Here is a 19,026-nt window from a genome sequence, read left to right as displayed (position 1 = left end):
TATATCTATCACCCCTCAATTTAAAGCTATGTCCCCTCGTGCTAGACATCACCATCCGAGGAAAAAGGCTCTCACTGTTCACCCTATCTAATCCTCTGATTATCTTGTATGTCTCTATTAAGTCACCCCTTAACCTTCTTCTTCTAACGAAAACAGCCTCAAGTCCCTCAGCCTTTCCTCATAAGACCTTCCCTCCATACCAGGCAACATCCTGGTAAATCTCCTCTGCACCCTTTCCAATGCTTCCACATCCTTCCTATAATGCGGTAACCAGAACTGTATGCAATACTCCAAGTGCGGCCGCACCAGAGTTTTGTACAGCTGCAACATGACCTCATGACTCTGAAATTCAATCCCTCTACCAATAAAACCTAACACACCTTACGACTTCTTAACAACCCTGTCAACCTGAGTGGCAACTTTCAGTGATCTATGCACATGGACACCGAGATTTCTCTGCTCTTCCACGCTACCAAGAATCTTACCATTAGCCCAGTATTCTGTATTCCTGTCACTCCTTCCAAAGTGAATCACCTCACACTTTTCCACATTAAACTCCATTTGCCACCTCTCAGCTCAGCTCTGCAGCTTATCTATGTCCCTCTGTAACCTGCAACATCCTTCCGCACTGCAACATCCTTCCGCACTATCCGCAACTCCACCAACTTTGGTGTCATCCGCAAATTTACTAACCCATCCTTCTACGCCCTCATCCAGGTCATTTATAAAAATGACAAACAGCAGTGGCCCCAAAACAGATCCTTGAGGTACACCACTAGTAACTGAACTCCAGGATGAATATTTCCCATCAACCACCACCCACTGTCTTCTTACAGTTAGCCAATTTCTGATCCAAACCACTAAATCACTCTCAATCCCATGCCTCTATATTTTCTGCAATAGCCTACCATGGGGAACTTTATCAAACGCTTTACTGAAATCCATATACACCACATCAACCGCTTTACCCTCATCCACCTGTTTGGTCACCTTCTCAAAGAACTCAATAAGGTTTGTGAGGCACGACCTACCCTTCACAAAACCGTGTTGACTATCCCTAATCAAATTATTCCTTTCTCGATGATTATAAATCCTATCTCTTATAATCCTTTCCAACACTTTACCCACAGCCGAAGTAAGGCTCACTGGTCTATAATTACCAGGATTGTCTCTGCTCCCCTTCTTGAACAACGGGACAACATTTGCTATCCTCCAGTCTTCTGGCACTATTCCTGTAGACAGTGTGAAAGAGGCGAAGAGGCGAAAGAATAAATGGGAACCTGAGGGGCAACATTTTTACACAGAGGGTGGTATACATATGGAATGAGCTGCCAGTGGAAGTGTATTAGGCGGGTACACTAACATTTAAAAGATCTTTGGACAAATACATGGATAAGAAAGATTTAGAAGGATACAGGCCAAGTGCAGGGAAATGGGGTTACCATTCGCACCATTAAAATGAAACTAAACTCAAAGCTGTAAACTTTTACATTGAGCACATTCTGTAAAATGAAAACCTGTCAGCATGGACCAGATTGGACCAAAGGGCCTGTCTCTTGTGCCGTAGGACTCTCTGCTTCTATAATAGTGTGCAGAATACAGAAATACAGAGAAGGTTAGAGAGAGAGATCAACATTAACATTTGAGTGGTCCATTCAAACATCTGATAACAGCGGGGAAGAAGCTGTTTGTATGTATGTTCAAACTTTCATATTTTCTGCCCGATATAAGAGTGTGGAAGAGAGTATAACTGGGGCGCGTGTGGTCTTTGATTATTTGCTTTACTGAGACATTGGAAAGAGTAGATGGAGACAATGGATGGAAGGCTGATTTGTGTGATGAACTGGGACACAACTCTGCGGTTTCTTGCAGTCTTGGGAAGGGCAGTTGTGATAGGATGTTTTCTGTGGTGCATCTATAAAACTGGTAAGAGTCATTGTAGACATGCTGAATTTCCTTTGCCTCCTGAGGAAGTAGAGACGTTGTTGTGCTTTGTCGACCGTCGCGTCGACATGGATGGACCAGGTTAGATTGTTGGTGATCATCATTCCCAGGACCTTGACACTCTCGACAATTTCTAACTCAGCACATTAGATGCAGACATGGGCATACCCTCCATTCCACTTCCTGAAGCCAGTGATCAGCTCCTTCATTTTGCTGACATTGATGGAGTGACAGTCATAGAGTCATAGAGTCATGGAGCATGGAAAGAGACCCTTTGGTCCAACCAGCCCATGCCAAACATAATCCCAAACTAAGCTAGTCCCAACTGCCTGCTCCTGGCCCATACCCCTTCAATCCTTTCCAAATCATGTGCTTATCTAAATGTCTTTTAAACTTTGTAACTGTGCACACATCTACCACTTCCTCAGGAAGTTCATTCCATATTCTTTGATGAAGTGACCAGGAAGGTTGATGAGGGCAGGATGATAGACGTAGTCTATATGGATTTCAGTAAGGCTTTTGATAAGGTTCCACACGGTAGGCTGCTCTGGAAGGTTAGATCACATGTAATCCAGGGACAGCTGGCAAATTGGGTACACAGTTGGCTTGATGGTAGGAAGCAGAGGGTAATTGTGGAAGGATGCTTGTCAGACTGGAAGCCTTTGACTAGGGGTGTGCCTCAGGGGTCGGTGCTGGGCCCATTGCTGTTTGTTATCTATACCAGTGATTTAGATGAGAATGTATAAGGCATGATTAGTAAGTTTGCAGGTGACACTAAAATAGGTGGTATCGTGGACTGTGAGGAAGGTTATCAGAAATTGCAGCAGGATCTTGATCTGCTGGGGAAGTGGGCAGAGAAATGGCTCATGGAGTTTAATATAGATAAGTGTGAGGTGTTGCATTTTGGAAAGTCAAATCCAGGTAGGAGTTTCATAGTGAATGGTAGGGTCTTAAGGAGTGTAGTGGAAGAGAGGGACCTTGGAGTTCAGGTGTACAGTTCTCTGAAAGTGGAGTCACAGGTAGACAGGGCAGTGAAGAAGGCTTTTGGCAGACAGTCCTTCATCAGTCAGGGTATTGAGGGTAGAAGTTGGGAAGTTTATGATGTAGTTGTACATGACATTGGTGAGGCTGCACTTGGAGTATTGTGTTCGGTTTTGGTCACTGTGCTATAGGAAGGATGTTATTAAACTAGAAAGAGTGCAGAAGAAATTTACAAGGATGTTGCCAGGACTCAAGGGACTGACTTATAGAGAGATGTTGGACAAGCTAGGATTTTTTTGTTTAGAGCGTAAGAGACAGAGGGGAAATCTTATAGAAGTGTATAAGATCATGAGAGGCATGGATAGGGTGAATGCACTCAGTCTTTTTCCCAGGATTGAGGTATCAAGGACTAGATGGCATCAGTTTAAGGTAAGAGGAGAAAGAATACATGAGAACCTGAGGGGCAACTTGTTTACACAGAGGGTGGTACACATATGGAATGAGCTGCCAGTGGAACTGGTTGAAGTGGGTACATTAACAACATTTAAAAGGCATTTTGACAAATAAATGGATAGGAAAGGTTTAGAAGGATATGGGCCAACTGCAGGGAAATGGGCTTAGCATGGATGGACATTTTGGTCGGCATGGACCATTTCGGCCAAAGGGCCTGTCTCCATTCTGTAGGATCTATGACACACATGAATCATCTCTGTTTAAAAAAATTGCCCTTCATGTCCTTTTAAAATCTCTCTCCTCTCAACTTGAAATCCTAGATAAAAGTCACCTACCATTAACCCCATGTAAAGCCCTCATGATTTTATAAACCTCTCTAATGTAACCTGCCAACCTCCTACGCTTGTGAAAAACATTTCAGCTTCTCTATAACTCAAACCTGGTAAATCACTGAACCATCTCTGGCTTAATGATATAATTTCTATAACTGGGCGACCAGAACTGGACACAGTATTCCAGAATAGACCTCACCAATTAGAAATTGTTGTTTTTACACCATGCTGTTAAGCACTCAATCTCTTTCCTGTATTCTGCCTTGTTGTTGTTCGAGATCCAACCTATAATGGTGGTGCTGTCAGCAAACTTGTAAATGGAGTTGGGGTGGGATTTGGCCCCACAGTCATGAGTGTATAAGGAGCGTAGTAGGGGGGCTGAGTGCACAGCCTTGCAGGGCACTGATGTTGAGGATTATGGTGGAGGAAGTGTTATCGCCTATGCTTACTGATTGTGGTCTATAGGTCAGGAAATCGAGGATCCAGTTAGAGAGAGGGGAGCCGAGACCTACGTGTCAGAGTTTAGAGATCAGTTATAATAGAATGGTTATGTTGGAGCTGTGCAGAATTTTGGTGAGGCCACAGCTGGAATACTGTTTGCATTTCTGGTTCCCACATGATCGGAAGGATATGACTGCACTCGTGGGGGTGCAGAAGAGATTCACCAGGATGTTGCCTGGGATGTAGCATTTCAGCAATGAAGAGAGGTTGGATAAGCTCAGGTTGTTTTCTTTGGAGCAGAGAAGGTGGAGGGGGGATCTGATAGAGATGCATATGATTATGAGGGGCATGGACAGGGTGGAGAGGAAATAGTGTTCCCTTTTGCTGAAGAGTCATAATGAGGAGGACAGAAATTTAAGGTGAAAGGCAAGAGGTTTAGAGGGGATTTGAGGAAAGATTTTTTTAACGTAGAGGGTTTGCTCTGCTGGGAGGGAAGACTCACAATTTTAAAAAGTATCTGGATGAGCTCTTGAAATATCATCATGTTCAAAGCTATGGGTCAGCATAGTAGGATCCATGTAGATTTTGAGTTGCTTTGTTGGTGTAGTGTTGGGTGTGAAGTACTCACATGAGGAGTTGGGCATTGTCATTGTACAGTCGTGGTAGAAGTGTTTCATGCCTCCACTTCAGGAAGTGATTCAATGTTGGTGTTGATTTCGTACTAACGGGGATTTGGTCTACAGTCCACACCTCCACTCCAATCAGAGCAATGCGAATGTTGAATGGTCTGTAATACTGGAAAAGGGAGAAGCGTCAGTCATTAAATGGATTGAATTGACCTGAAACTTCGGTCCAACTCATCTGTGCCAACCAGACATCCCAATCTGACATGGTCCCATTTGCCAGCATTTTACCCATGTCCCTATAAGCTATCTCTATTCATAAACCCATCCAGATACCTTTCAGATGTTCTAATTTTACTCGCCTTCACCACTTCCTTTGGCAGCTCATTCCAAACACGAACCATCCTCTGTGTGAAAACATTACCCTTCAAGTCCTTAAATCTTTACCTTCTCACCTTAAACCTATGTCTTCCAGAAAATACCTTGTCTATTCACCCTATTCATGCCCCTCATGATTTTATAAACCTCTACAAGGTCACCCCTCAGCCTCCGATGCTCCAGGGAAAAATGCCCCAGCTGATTCAGCCTGTCCCTATGGTTCAAACCCATTTCCAGCAAAATCCTTGTAAATCTTTTCTGCACCCTCTCAAGTTTAACAACATCCTTCCTAAAGAAGGATGACCAGAATCGTATGCAGTATTCCAAATGTGGCCTCACCAATGTCCTGTACAACCACAACCTGACATCCCACATCCTTTACTCATGTTATGACAATGAATGCAAGTGTCCCAGGAACCTTCTTCACCACTCTGTCTCCCTGTGATTCCACTTTCAAGGAACTGTGCACCTGAACCCCGAGGTCTCTCCAAAGCCCTCCCAAAGTCCTGCCCTGATTTGCTTTACCAAAATGCAACACCTCACATTTATCTAAATTAAACTCTGTCTACCACTTCTCAGCCTATCCAATCAAGGTCCTGCTATACTCTGAGATAATCTTCTTCACCGTCCACTGCACCATCTATTTTGGTGTCACCTGCAAACTTACTAACTATATCTCCAATATTCTCATACAGTTCATTGCCCTGCAAATCTTTCCTTGTTTCATGATGATCCCATTACACATTGAAAGCTTGAATATGCCTGGAGTCACACTCCATGATTTGATTTGATTTGATTTATTGTAGTCACATGTCCCTAAGTGCAGTGAGAAGTTTTGTTTTGCGAGCAGTACAGGCAGATCATAACAAACAAGGACATACACATCATTATGGCTACACAGCAGGTGCACAAAGCAAGATTAACATTAGAAGATCAAGAACAGATCCTTTCCACTTAGTGCAAAAATGGTTGGAGTAACATTGAATGAGAAACAACAGCTGAAGATTGCATGGTATGTATGTTGCAGTGCTGTGTCCCTCTTCTGACACAGCATAATGGTGGAGCACAATCTCAGGGAAGGCAGTGTTGAATTTCTAAGCCAAGCTATTAAAAAGGAAGAGGTGTTGAGCATCATGAAAAGCATTAAGGTAGATAAGTCCCCAGATCCTGATGGGATCCTCCCAGAATATTGAGGGGGACAAGAGAACAAATAGCTGGATCATTGACAGACATCCTTGTAATCCTCTTTGGCCACAAGTGAGGTCCCAGAGGACTGGAGAATAACCAATGTGAAATTACCAACCTGTAAACTTCACATTGGTGGTTGTGAAATTATTAGAAAAGATTCTCAGGGACAAGATCTATATGCATTTAGAACCAAATGGACTTATTAGTGATAGACGACATGGTTTTGTGCGGGGGAGGTCATGCCTCACTAAGTTGATCAAGTATTTTGAGGAGGTGGTGAAGATGATTAATGAGGGAAAAACGATTGATGTTGTCAACATGGACTTCAGTAAAGCCTTTGTCAAGGCCCTTCATGGCAAGCTGGTACAAAAGGTGGAGTTCATTGGTATCAGGGATGAGCTGGCAAGATGAATACAGAACTGGCTTAATAATAGGAGACAGAGGATAGCAGTGAAAGGATGCTTTTCAGAATGGAGGGTTGTGACTAGTGTTCCACGGATCAGCGCTGGGACCTCGGCTGTTCATGGTCTACATAAATGATTTGGAGTAAAATGTAGCTGATCTAATTAGTAAGTTCATGGATGATACAAAGTTGGTGGAGGTATGGAAAGTGAGGAGGGTTGTCAGAGGATGCAGCAAGATATAGATCAGTTAGAGGCATGGGCAGAAAAATGGCAGATGGAGTTTAATCTAGACAAATGTGAGGTGATGCATTTTGGAAGGTCAAGCACAGGAGGAAATTTTACGGTGAATGGCAAAACCCTTAGGAGCATTGATATGCAGATGGATCTGGGTGTGCAGGTCCCTAGATCACTGAAGGTGGCAGCGCAGGTAGATAAGGTAGTAAAAAAGGCCTATGGCATGCTTGCTTTCATTGGAAGGGGCACTGAGCATAAAGATAAGTAAGTAATGTTGCAGCTTTATAGAACTTTAGTTAGGCTACACTTGGAATATTGCATAGAGTTCTGGTCACCAAACTACCAGAAGGATCTGGATATTTGGAGAAGATACAGAAAAGGTTTACCAGGATGTTACAAAAACAAAGTCGCTGGAAAAGCTCAACACGTCTGGCAGCATCTGTAAAAGAAAAAACAGGGTTAACATTTTGCGTCCGGTGACCCTTCCTCAGAACAGATGCTGCCAGACCTGCTGAGCTTTTCCAGCAACTTTGTTTTTGTTCCTGTTCTTTTGGTTTTTACCAGGATGTTGCCTGCTAATGGGGATTTTAGCTATGAAGAAAGATTGGATAGACTGGGTTTGTTTTCACTGGAACGCAGGAGGTGAGGGACGACCTGATTGAAGATTATAAGATTGTGAATGGTATGGTTAGAGTGGAAAGTATGAGTCTTTTTCCCAGATTTGAGGGGTCAGTTACTAGGGGCCACAGGTTCAAGGTGCAGGGGGAAGTTTAAAAGAGATGTGCAAGGCATATTTTTCACAAAGGGTGATAAGTGCTTGGAACATACTGCCAGAGGAGGTGGTGGAAGCAGAAACAGTAGCAGCATTCAAAAAGCACCTGGACGTGGAATAGAGAGATACGGATCCTGTAAGTGAGGACAGTTTTAGTACTGAAGACCAGAATGTGTCAGCACAGGCTTGGTGGGCTGAAGAGCCTGTTCTTGTGCTGTATTGTTCTTTGTCCTTTATAAACCAACACAATTTAGATTTAAGAAATGTCTAACTGACTGAGACTTCAGAATCTATTAATGATGGGAGCAGAAGAAGGAGGATGAATCACACAAGAGGAAAGGAAGAAGGCTCACAGCAGGAGGGAAGGACAGCTTGCAGAAATTGACAGCTTGCAGAGATATAGGTAAGAGCACAGCTAATTAGAGAGATAGAGAGACAGAGAGAAAGCCTTTGAGCATATAACAGGTGGAAGGGAGAAACATTGGACCCAGTCAATGAAGTCTGCATCCCCTGAAATCTCAGCAATTTTCTGTCAAGCTGAAAGCAGGGAGAGGGAAGATCTGTGCCAGAAATTTCAAGTATTGTGAGTTACCACAATGCTATATTTCATGTCATTGTCATCTGACCTGTCTGGTAGCATGGAGAGGCTTAAACAGAGAAATGGCAGAGAAAGGTGAACCTGTCATCACTGTGAAGACAGTCTCTGTACTCACCAGGTCGACTGTATTGGCAATGTCAATCATTCTTCGCAACACAGCTCCTCTATTACTGTTCATATTCTGATACTGGAAGGAAACAGAATGATGGTGCTGATTCAGTGAATCAAACAAATCAACTCAAGACTCCCCATGATCATACACACTTTCCAGGTGCTGTCCAAATACTGCCCAAAAATCTTTCAGACTTCTCATCATCCTGCTCGCCTTCTTCACAGTGGGAGTATTAGAGAGCTCAGGTTGAGGCCATTGACCTATGTAGCCTGTGCTATCTTTAAAGCAGCTGTCCTACTAATGTCACTTTCCTGCTCTGCTCCGATAGTCTGACATTGTTCTCTCCCCCGCCCCACATATTTGTCCAGCCCTTCTTTTGAAAGGTAGTATTGAATCTGTAACCATTACCAAAGCTATGGGAAAATGGGAGTAGTTCAGGTGGTAGTGTATATTTTAGCAGCGCAGATTTGATGGGCTCAAGGACCTCTTCTATACTACACCCTTTTAGACACTTCGTGTACAAGTACAAAGCAGTCGAGACCGAAATTGCCAAGACAAGGGAATTCCTTAGCTTCACAAGTTAATCACCAAGGCTCAAAGATTTTCCAAGGACTGGCAGTCACAAACAGCTTGTTCAACCGGTCATCTGCTCCTTCCCTTACATGTGAAGACAGAGATTCACATTTTTGTCAGATTTCCATCAAGACTCCTTCAGAAATGTGGAGCCTACTTTAAATCTGACAGGTTTCATGTCGTGCAAACCATCACTAATTTTTACTGCAGCACTTGCTGTAATCTAGGAGTTGAATGTCTTGCAATACTGAAACCATCACTTTGGCACGTCTTGTGAGAAGAAGTACATGATTTGCTTTTGGGCCCCTTATCAAAGGTAAGATATACTGGTATTGGAGGTTGTGCAGAAAAGGGTCACTGGATACGAATCAACTTATAATTTGATTATATTGGGCCTATTATTATTGGATAAGTATAAGAATAAGAGATGACATTATTAAAATATACAAGATTCGTAGGGGAGTTGACAGGGTAAATGTGGAAAGGTTGTTTGCCCTTGTGGGAGAACTGGGGCCAGAGAACACAATCTCAGAATAAGTGGTTTGAACATTTAAGACAGAGATGAGAGGCAATATCTTCTCTCAGAGGGTAATAGATCTGTGGAATTCTGTACCACAAAGGTCTATTGAGGCTGTATCATTAAGTATATTCATGGATGAAGTAGATTTTTAATTATAGAGTCATAGAGTCATTCAGCACAGAAACAGACCCTTTGGCCCAACTCTGACCAGACATTCCAATCTTACCTAGTCCCATTTGCCAGCCCCTGGTCCATATCTCTCCAAATCCCTCCCATTCATGTACCCATCCAGATGCCTTTTAAATGTTGTAATTGTACCCGCTTCCAAAATTTCATCTGGGAGCTCATTCCATGCATGCACACCCTCTGCATGAAAAAGTTGCCCTTCAGGTCCTTTTTAAATCTTTCACCTCTCACCTTTTTCTGATTGGATTTATTGTCTCCTGTACCTAGGTACAGTGAAAAATTCCATTTTGCATGCAGTACAGGCAGATCATACCATACAAACTGCATCATGGTAACAGAACAGAGCAAAGAATACAATGCTACGGCTGCAGTGAAGGTGCCCGATGAATGAGATCAGCATTAAATTTAACACTTGTGAGGTCCATTCAGAAGTCTAATAAGAGCAGGAAAGAAGCTGTTCTTGAGTTTCTTGGTACATGTTTTTAAGCTACCATATTTTCTGCCTGACGGAAGTGGTTAGAAGCAATTTATAACCCGGATGGGACTGGTCTTTGATTATATTCCTAATGCAGCAAGAAATGTAGGTGAAGTCAGTGGTTGGAAGGCTGGCTTGCATTATGGACTGGGCATTGTTAACAACTCTGTAGTTCCTTATGGTCCTGGGCAGAGCAGTTGCCATTAAACCTTTGCCATCCAATTTTGGATTCCCTGACCCTAGGAAAAAGACCTTGGCTAATCATCTCATCCATGCCCCTCATGATTTTATAAACCTCTATAAAGACACCCCTCAGCCTCCGACACTGCATGGCAAAAAAGCCCCAGCCTATTCAGCCTCTCCCTATCACTCAAACTCTCCAGTCCTGTAACATTCTTTTAAACCTTTTCTGCACCCTGTCAAGTTTAATAGCATCCTTCCTACAGAAAAACAACCAGGTTCGTATGCAGTATTCTAAAAGTGGCCTCACGAATGTCCTGTGCAGCTGCAGCATGAAATCCCAACTCCTATAATCAATGCACTGTATAAAGGTAAGCATGCCAATTGTCTTCTTCATCATCCTGCCTACCTGCAGCTCCACTATCAAGGAATTATGCACCTGCACCTCGAGGTCTCTTTTATCAGCAGCACACCCCAGGACCCTACCATAAGGTACATAAGTCCTGCTCTGGTTTGCCTGATCAAAATGCAACACCTCACATTTGTCTAAATTAAACTCCATCTGCCACTCCTTGGCCCATCTCATCAAGGTCCTGTGGTACTCTTGAGGTAACCTTCTTCACTGTCCACTACACCACCTATTTTGGTGTCATCTGCAAAATCACTAACCATACCTCTCATACTCACATCTAAACCATTGATATAAATGACAAAAAGCAGTGGACCCAGTACCTATCCTTGTGACACACCACTTGTCACAGGCCCCCAGTCTGAAAAGCAACCTCTACCAACACCCTCTCTCTCCCACCTTCAAGCAAATTTTGTTCCAATTGTCTTGCACCCCCCCCCCCCCCCCCCGCCCACCTCCCTGCCCCAGGTCCCATGAGATCTAATCATCCTAACCAGTCTACCATGCGGTACCTCGTCAAACGATTTGGACAAAGCCCATTTGGACAACATCTGCTGCTCTGCCTTCATCAGTTATCTTTGTCACCACTTTCAAACACTCAATCAAGCTTGTTAGACACGATTTCCCATGCGCACACAGTGTTGACCATCCCTAATTAGTCCTTGCCTTTCCAAGTGCGTGTAAATCCTATCCCTCGGAATCTCCTCCAACAACGTACCCAGCACCAACTCCAGGCCCACTGGTTGGTTTCCCTGGCTTTTCCTTACAGCCCTCCTGAAATAATGACACCACATTAACCAAAACGCAGGCATCTCACTTGTGGCTGGCAATGATACAGATATCTCAGCAAGGGACCCAGCAATTCTTCCCCAGCTTTCCACAAATTGCTAAGGGAATCAAGAGTTATAGGGAAAATGAAGGAAAATGGAGTTGGGGATTATCAGATCAATCATGATCTTATTGAATGGCAGAGCAGTCTCGATGGGCTGAATGCTCACAGTATTCCCAGTGGGGTCCATCCAGTGTTTTGCATAACTGCACTATAAATTATGCATTCTTGTACTCTGGTCCTCAAGATATAAAGGCCAGCATTCCATCGGCTTTCTTGATTATTCCCTGCACCTGTTTGTGGTATAATAAAGATCTACGCACCTAGCCCCCAAGTCTCTTTGGCCATCCTCTGCATTTAGCTTCATATCATTGAGAAAGTGCCCTGATTTATACCTGTTCAGTCCGGAATCAAGAACAACTCATTTGATGACATTGAGCTCCATCTGCCATAGTTTTGCCTATTTACTCAATCAATATCCCTTTAAATTTTGTGCAGTCACCTACGCTGTGTTTTTTTATTCACTCGTGGGATGTGGGTGTCACAGGGAGTGTTTGGATTTATTACTAGTGACAGGTTGCCCTTAAAAAGGTGGGGGTGAGTTATCTTCTTGAATCTCTGCCACCCGTGTGCTCTAGGTCAACTCAAATTGCCCATAGAGAGGGAATGCTCAGACTTTGACTCAGCAATAGTGAAGGAATGATATATTTCCAAGTCAGGATGGTGAGTAGCTTGGAGGGGAACTTCCAAGTGGTGCTGTTCCCATGTATCTGCTGCCCTTGTTCTACTTGATAGAAATAGTCACGACTCTGGAAGGTGCTGTCTGAGGATCTTTGATGAATTCCTGCAGTGCATCTTGTAATTCGCACACACTGCTGCTTCTGAGCATCAGTAAATGAGGGAGTGGATGTTTGTGGATGTGGTGCCAATCAAGAGGGATGTTTTGCCCTGGATGGTGTCAAGCTACTTGATTATTTTTAGAGCTGCACTCATCCAGGCAAGTGTGGAGTATTCCATCACACTCTTGACTTGAGCATTTTAAATGATGGACAGGCTTTGGAGAGTCAGAGGTTAAGTTACTCGCTGCAGCATTCCTAACCTCTGAGCTGCTGTTGTATTTATATGGCGAGTCCAGTTGAGTTAGTGGTTAATGGTATCCCCAAAGGTGTTGATAGTGAGAGATTCAGTGATGGTGACACCATTGAATATCAAGGGGAAGTGGTTGGATTGTCTGTTATTGGTGATGGTCATTGCCTGGCATTTGTGTGGTGCAAATGTTACTTGCCACTTGTCAGCCCAAGCCCGGATATTGTCCAGATCTTGTTCCGTGAGAACATGAACTGTTTCAGTGTCTGAGGAGTCATGAATGGTGCTGAACATTGTGCAATCATCAGCGAACATCCCCCCTTCTGACCTTATGATGGAGGGAAGGTCATTAATGAAGCAGCTAAAGATGGTTGGACCGAGGACACAATCTGAAGAACTCTGCCGAGATGCCTTGGAGCTGAGATGACTGACCTCCAACAATCCCAGCCATGTTCCTATGTGTTAGGTGTGACGCCCAACCAGCAGAGACTTTGCCCCTGATACCCATTGAATCCAGTTTTGCTTAGTCTCCTGGGTGCCACACTCGGTCGAATGCAGTCTTAATGTCAAGGGCTATCATTCTGTCCTCTGGAATTCAGCTCTTTTGTCCATGTTTGAATGAAGGCTCCAATGAAGTCAGGTGAAGTGAATGACCTGATGGATCCTAAGCTGGGCTTCAGTGAGCAGGTGGTTGCTGAGGAAGTGCTGCTTGATGACACCTTCCATCACTTCGCTGATGATCAAAAGTAGATTGGCAGAGCAGTAGTTGCCCATGTTGGAATTGTCCTGCTATTTGTGTCCGGACAAACCTAGACAATTTTCCACGTTGTCAGATAGATGCCAGTGTGCTAATTATACTGGAACAGCTTGACTAGGAGAGCGGCAAGTTCTGGAGCACAAGTCTTCAGTACTATTACCGGAATGTTGTCAGGGCCCACAGCCTTTGCAGCATCCAGTACCTCTAATTGTTTCTTGAATCGAATTGCCTGAAGGCCTGTGACACTGGTCATAGCTGATGGAGGCCGAGATGGATCATCTCCTCAACACTTTTGTCTGAAGATTTCTATGAATGCTGCAGCTTTATCGTTTGCACCGATGTGCTGGGCTCTTCCATCATTGAAGATGACGATATTTGTGGTGCCTCCTCCTCCAGTGAGTTGTTTAACTGTCCACCACCATTCTCGACTGGATGTGGCAGGACTGCAGAGCTTAGATCTGATTCGTTGGTTGTGGGATCACTTACGTCTATCACTTATGTTGTTTGGCGTGCAAGCACTCCTGTTTAGTAGCTTCACCAGGTTGACACCTCATTAATAAGTATACCTGTGCTACTCGTGGCATGCCCTCCTGCTTTCTCCATTGAACCAGGCTTGAACTCCTAGCTTGTTGGTAATGGTTGAATGGGGGATATGCCGGGCCATGAAGTTACAGATTGTGCTGGAGTACAAATCTGCTGCTGTTGCTGGCCCACAGTGTCTCATGGATGCCAGTCTTGAGTTGCTAGATCTGTTCGAAGCCTGTCCTATTTTGCACGGAGATAGTGCCACACAATATGATGGAAAGTATCTTCAGTGTGTAGGCAGGACTTTGTCTCCATAAGGACTGTGTGGTGGTCACTCTTACCAATACTGTTATGGACAAATGCATCTGCAGCTCGCAAATTCGTAACGATGAGGTCAAATATGGGGAGGCGATGGCCTAGTGATATTATCGCTGGACTGTTAATTCAGAGACCCAGATAATGTTCTGGGGACCCGGGTTCAAATCCCACCACGGTAGATGGTGGAATTTGAGTTCAATAAAATGTCTGGAATTAAGAGTCTAATGATGACCATGAATCATTGTCGATAGTTGGGAAAACTCATCTGGTTCACTAATGTCCTTTGGGGAAGCAAACTGCCATTCTTACTTGGTCTGGCCTATATGTGATTCCAGACCCACAGCAATGTGGTTGACTCACAACCGCCCCCTGGGCAATTAGGGATGGGCAATAAATGCTGCCTAGCCAATGATGTCCTCATCCCATGAATGAATAAAGAAAAATAAAGTATTCTTTTCCCTCTTGTTGGTTCCCTCACCAGCTGCTGCACACCCAGTCTAGCAATGATGGCCTTAGGGACCTGACCAGCTCAATCAATAGTACTGCTGCCAAGCTGGTCTTAGTGGTGGACATTGAAATCCCCCACCCAGAGTACATTTTGTGCCCTTGCCATCTTCAGTGCTTCCTGCAAATGTTGTTCAACATGGAGGAGTACCGATTCACCAGCTGAGGGAGCATGGTATGTAGTAATCAGCAGCAGGTTTCCTTACCTATGTTTAACCTAAGACTTCATGTGGTCCAGAGTCAATGTTGCGGACTCCCACAGCAACTCCCTCCCGCCCATGTACCACAGTGCCACCACCTCTGTTGCATCTGTCTGGCTGGTGAGACAGGACATATCCAGGGATGGTGATGGTGGTATCTGGGACATTGTTTGTGTGTTATGATTCCATGAATATTTCTCGACTAGTCTGTGTGACAGCTCTCCCAGTTTTAGCACTAGCCCTGAGATGTTAGGAAGCAGGACTTTTCAGGGTTGACCGGGTTGTTTCTGCTGTTGTCTTTTCCGGTGCCTACGCTGATGCCAGGTTTTCCATCAGGTTTCATTTCTTTGTTGAGTCTTTGTCGTGATTGACACAACTGAATGCCTTGCTAGGCCATTTCAGAGAGCAGCTGAGAGTCAATCACGTTGGTGTGGGTCTGGAGTCACATGTAGGCCAGACCAGGTGAGAATGGCAGGTTTCCTTCCCTAAAGGACATGAGTGACCAATGTCATCGTCCTTTGTGACATGAGCAGATTTGGATATATGACTTTCTGTACATTATCCAAGTCATGACTAAATAATGTGAATAATTGAGGCTGTTACACAGATCCTTGTGAGATATCACTGGTTACACCCTGACATTCACTGTCCTTGAATTTCTCCCTCCATCCCATTTCCACATGTGAGTCTCCCCCTCACTGTCTTCCAGTGAAGCTCAACTGAAGTCCTTTTAACCAAATTCACTGGACTCTGGGGTCATTCTGGCAGATTGGAAAATGGCAAATGTGACGCCACTGTTTAAAAAAGGATGTGGTCAAAAAGTAGGTAACTATAGGCCTGTTGGCTTAACTTCTGTCGTGGGGAAAATGCTTGAATCTGTCATCAAGAAAAAAATAGTGAGACATCTGGATAGAAATTGTCCCATCGGATGGACGCAGCAAGAGTTCATGAAAGGCAGATTGGATTTAAAAAGAGCAAAGAAAATTACAGTACAGGAACAGGCCATTCGGCCCTCCAAGACTGCACCGACATGCTGCCCATCACAACTAAAACCCTCTACCCTTCCAGGGACTGTATCCCTCTATTCCCATCCTATTCATATATTTGTCAAGACGCCCTTTAAAAGTCACTACAGTATCTGCTTCCACTACCTCTCCCGGCAGCAAGTGGAAAAAACTTGCCCTGTATATCACCTTTAAACCTTGCCCCTCGCACTTTAAACCCATGGCCCCTGGTAACTGACTCTTCCACCCTGGGAAAAAGCTTCTCACTGTCCACACTGTTCATGCCCTTCATAATCTTGTAGACCTCTATCAGGTCGCCTCTCAACCTCCATCGTTTCTCCAACCTCTCCTCATAGCTAATGCCCACCATACCAGACAACATCCTGGTAAATCTTTTCTGTACCTTCTCCAAAGCCACCACATCCTTCTGCTAGTGTGGGTGACCAGAAGTGAACATAATATTCTAAATGCAGCCAAACTAAGGTTCTATAAAACTGCAACATTACCTGCCAATGTTTAAACTCAATACCCCGGCCGACAAAGGCAAGCATGCCTTATGCCTTGTTGACTGCCTTTTCCACCTGCGTTGCCACTTTCAGTGACCTGTGTACCTATACGCCCAGATCCTTCTGCCTTTCCGTACTCTGAAGGGTTCTGCCATTTACAGTATATTTTCCATCTGGATTAGAGCTTCCAAAATGCATTACCTCACATTTTTCTAGATTAAACTCCATCTGCCATCTCTATGCCCAAGTCACCAACCAATCTATATCCTGCTGTATCCTTTGAAGGTCCTCATCATTATCCGCAATTCCACCAACTATTGTGTCATCAGCAAACTTACTAATCAAACCAGTTACATTCTCCTCCAAATCATTAATATATACTACAAACAGCAAAGGTCCCAACACTGATCCCTGAGGAACGCCACTAGTCACAGCCCTCCATTCAGAAACGCTCCCTTCCACTGCTACCCTCTGTATTCCATGACCAAGCCAGTTTTTTATCCATCTTGCAAGCTCACCTCTGACCCCGTACAGCTTTACCTTCTGTATCAGCCTGCCATGAGGGACCTTGTCAAAGGCCTTACTGAAGTCCATGTAGACAACATCTACTGCCCTGCCGCCATAGATCACCTTCGTCACTTCCTCACAAAACTCAACCAAGTTAGTAAGACATGACCTCCCTTTCACAAAATCAAGTTGCCTCTCACTGATACGCCCATTGATTTCCAAGTGGGAATAAATCCTGTCTCGAAGAATCCTCTCCAGTAATTTCCCTACCACTAATGTAAGACTCACAGGCCTGTAATTAGCTGGATTATCCGTGCCACCTTTCTTAAACAATGGAACAACATTGGCTATTCTCCAATCCTCTGGTACCTCCCCTATAGCCAGTGAGGAAACAAAGATTTCCCTCAAGGCCCCAGCAATTTCCTCCCTTGCCTCTCTCAGTATTCTGGAGTATATCCCATCAGGCCCTGGGGACTTGTCTACCTTAATATCTTTCAAGACCCCCAATACATCCTCCCTTTTGATCTCAACATGATCCAAACTATCTACACACCCTTCCCCAGACTCAATCATCTACGAAGTCCTTCTCTATGCTGAATACTGACGCAAAGTATTCATTTAATACCTCGCCCATTTCCTCTGGCTCCACACATAAATTCCCTTCCCTGTCCTTGAGTGGGCCAACCCTACTGCCTGGCTAATCTCTTGCTCTTTATATATGCATAAAAAGCCTTGGGATTTTCCTTAATCCTGTTGGCCAATGACTTTTCATGACCCCTTTTATCCTTCCTGACTCCTTGCTTAAGTTTCTTTTGATTTTCCGAGTATTCCACCCTTGCTTCGTGTGTTCCCAACCTCCTATCCTTGATAAATGCTTCCTTTTTCTTTTTGATTAGGCTCGCAATATCTCTCGTTATCCAAGGTTCCCTAAACTGGCCTACTTATCCTCCATCCTTAAAGGAGCATGCCGGTCCTGAGTTCCTGGCAACTTACACTTGAAAGCCTTCCATATACCATATGTTGATTTGCCCTCAAACATCTGCTTTCAATGTACATTCTTCAGTTCTTGCTTGATACTGTTATAATTAGCCTTCCCCCAATTTAGCACCTTCATCTGACAACTACACCTATCTTTATCCATCAGTCCCTTAAAGCTGAATTGTGGTCACTGTTCCCGAACTGCTCCCGACTGAGACGTCAACCACCTGGCCAAGCTCATTCCCCAATACTAGGTCCAGTACGGCCCCTTTCCTATTTGGACTATATACATTCTGTTTCAAGAAGCAAAAAAAAGTTGCACGTGCAGCAGGTAATTAAGAAGGTAAATGGAATATTGTCCTTCTTTGCTGGAAGGATGGAGTTTAAAAACAGGGAGGTTATTCTGCAGCTGTATAGAGTGCTGGTCTCCTTACTTAAGAAGTGATGTACTGGCACTGAAGGGGTGTAGAGGAAGCTCACTAGGTTGATTCCGGAGTTGAGAGGGTTGGCTTATGAGGAATAGGTTGGACTATACTCATTTGAATTTAGAAAAATGAGTGCGATCTTTTGGAAACATGAAATTATGAAGGGAAAAGATAATTTAGAAGCAAGGAGGTTATTTCCTCTGGTGAGTGAAACTGGAACTCGGGGGCATAGCCTCAAAATGACGGGGAGCAGATTTAGGACTGAGTTGAGGAGGAACTTCTTCATCCAAAGGATTGTGAATCTGTGCAATTACCTGCCAAGTGAAGCAGTTGAGGCGACCTTGTTGAATGTTTATAAGGCAAAGATAAACAGAATAGAACATAGAACATTACAGCGCAGTACAGGCCCTTCGGCCCTCGATGTTGCACCGACCTGTAAAACCAATCTGAAGCCCATCTAACCTAAACTATTCCATTATCAAACATATGTTTATCCAATGACCATTTAAATGCCCTTAAAGTTGGCGAGTCTACTATTTTTGCAGGCAGGGCATTCCACGCCCTTACTACTCTCTGAGTAAAGA

The 19,026-nt window shown here is 44.1% G+C and overlaps 1 protein-coding gene across 1 annotated transcript in view; it reads right to left on the bottom strand.

Annotated features, from left to right (window-relative positions):
• The window catches only part of LOC109934034 (disintegrin and metalloproteinase domain-containing protein 19-like), a 145,370-nt gene that overhangs the window by 123,603 nt on the left and 2,741 nt on the right, over window positions 1–19,026 (bottom strand). The window contains exons 2-3 of the mRNA XM_048600087.1: window positions 8,464–8,535; window positions 4,780–4,946 (exon numbers count right to left, since the gene is read on the bottom strand). Coding sequence (XP_048456044.1) covers window positions 4,780–4,946; window positions 8,464–8,535 — 239 coding nt within the window. The remainder of the gene's footprint in view (window positions 1–4,779; window positions 4,947–8,463; window positions 8,536–19,026) is intronic.

This window comes from Rhincodon typus, chromosome 1, assembly GCF_021869965.1.
Source record: "Rhincodon typus isolate 14 chromosome 1, sRhiTyp1.1, whole genome shotgun sequence".
NCBI lineage: Eukaryota > Metazoa > Chordata > Chondrichthyes > Orectolobiformes > Rhincodontidae > Rhincodon > Rhincodon typus.
The sequence above is the reverse complement of the archived record's forward strand: the minus strand, read 5'-3'. Positions and strand labels throughout refer to the sequence as shown.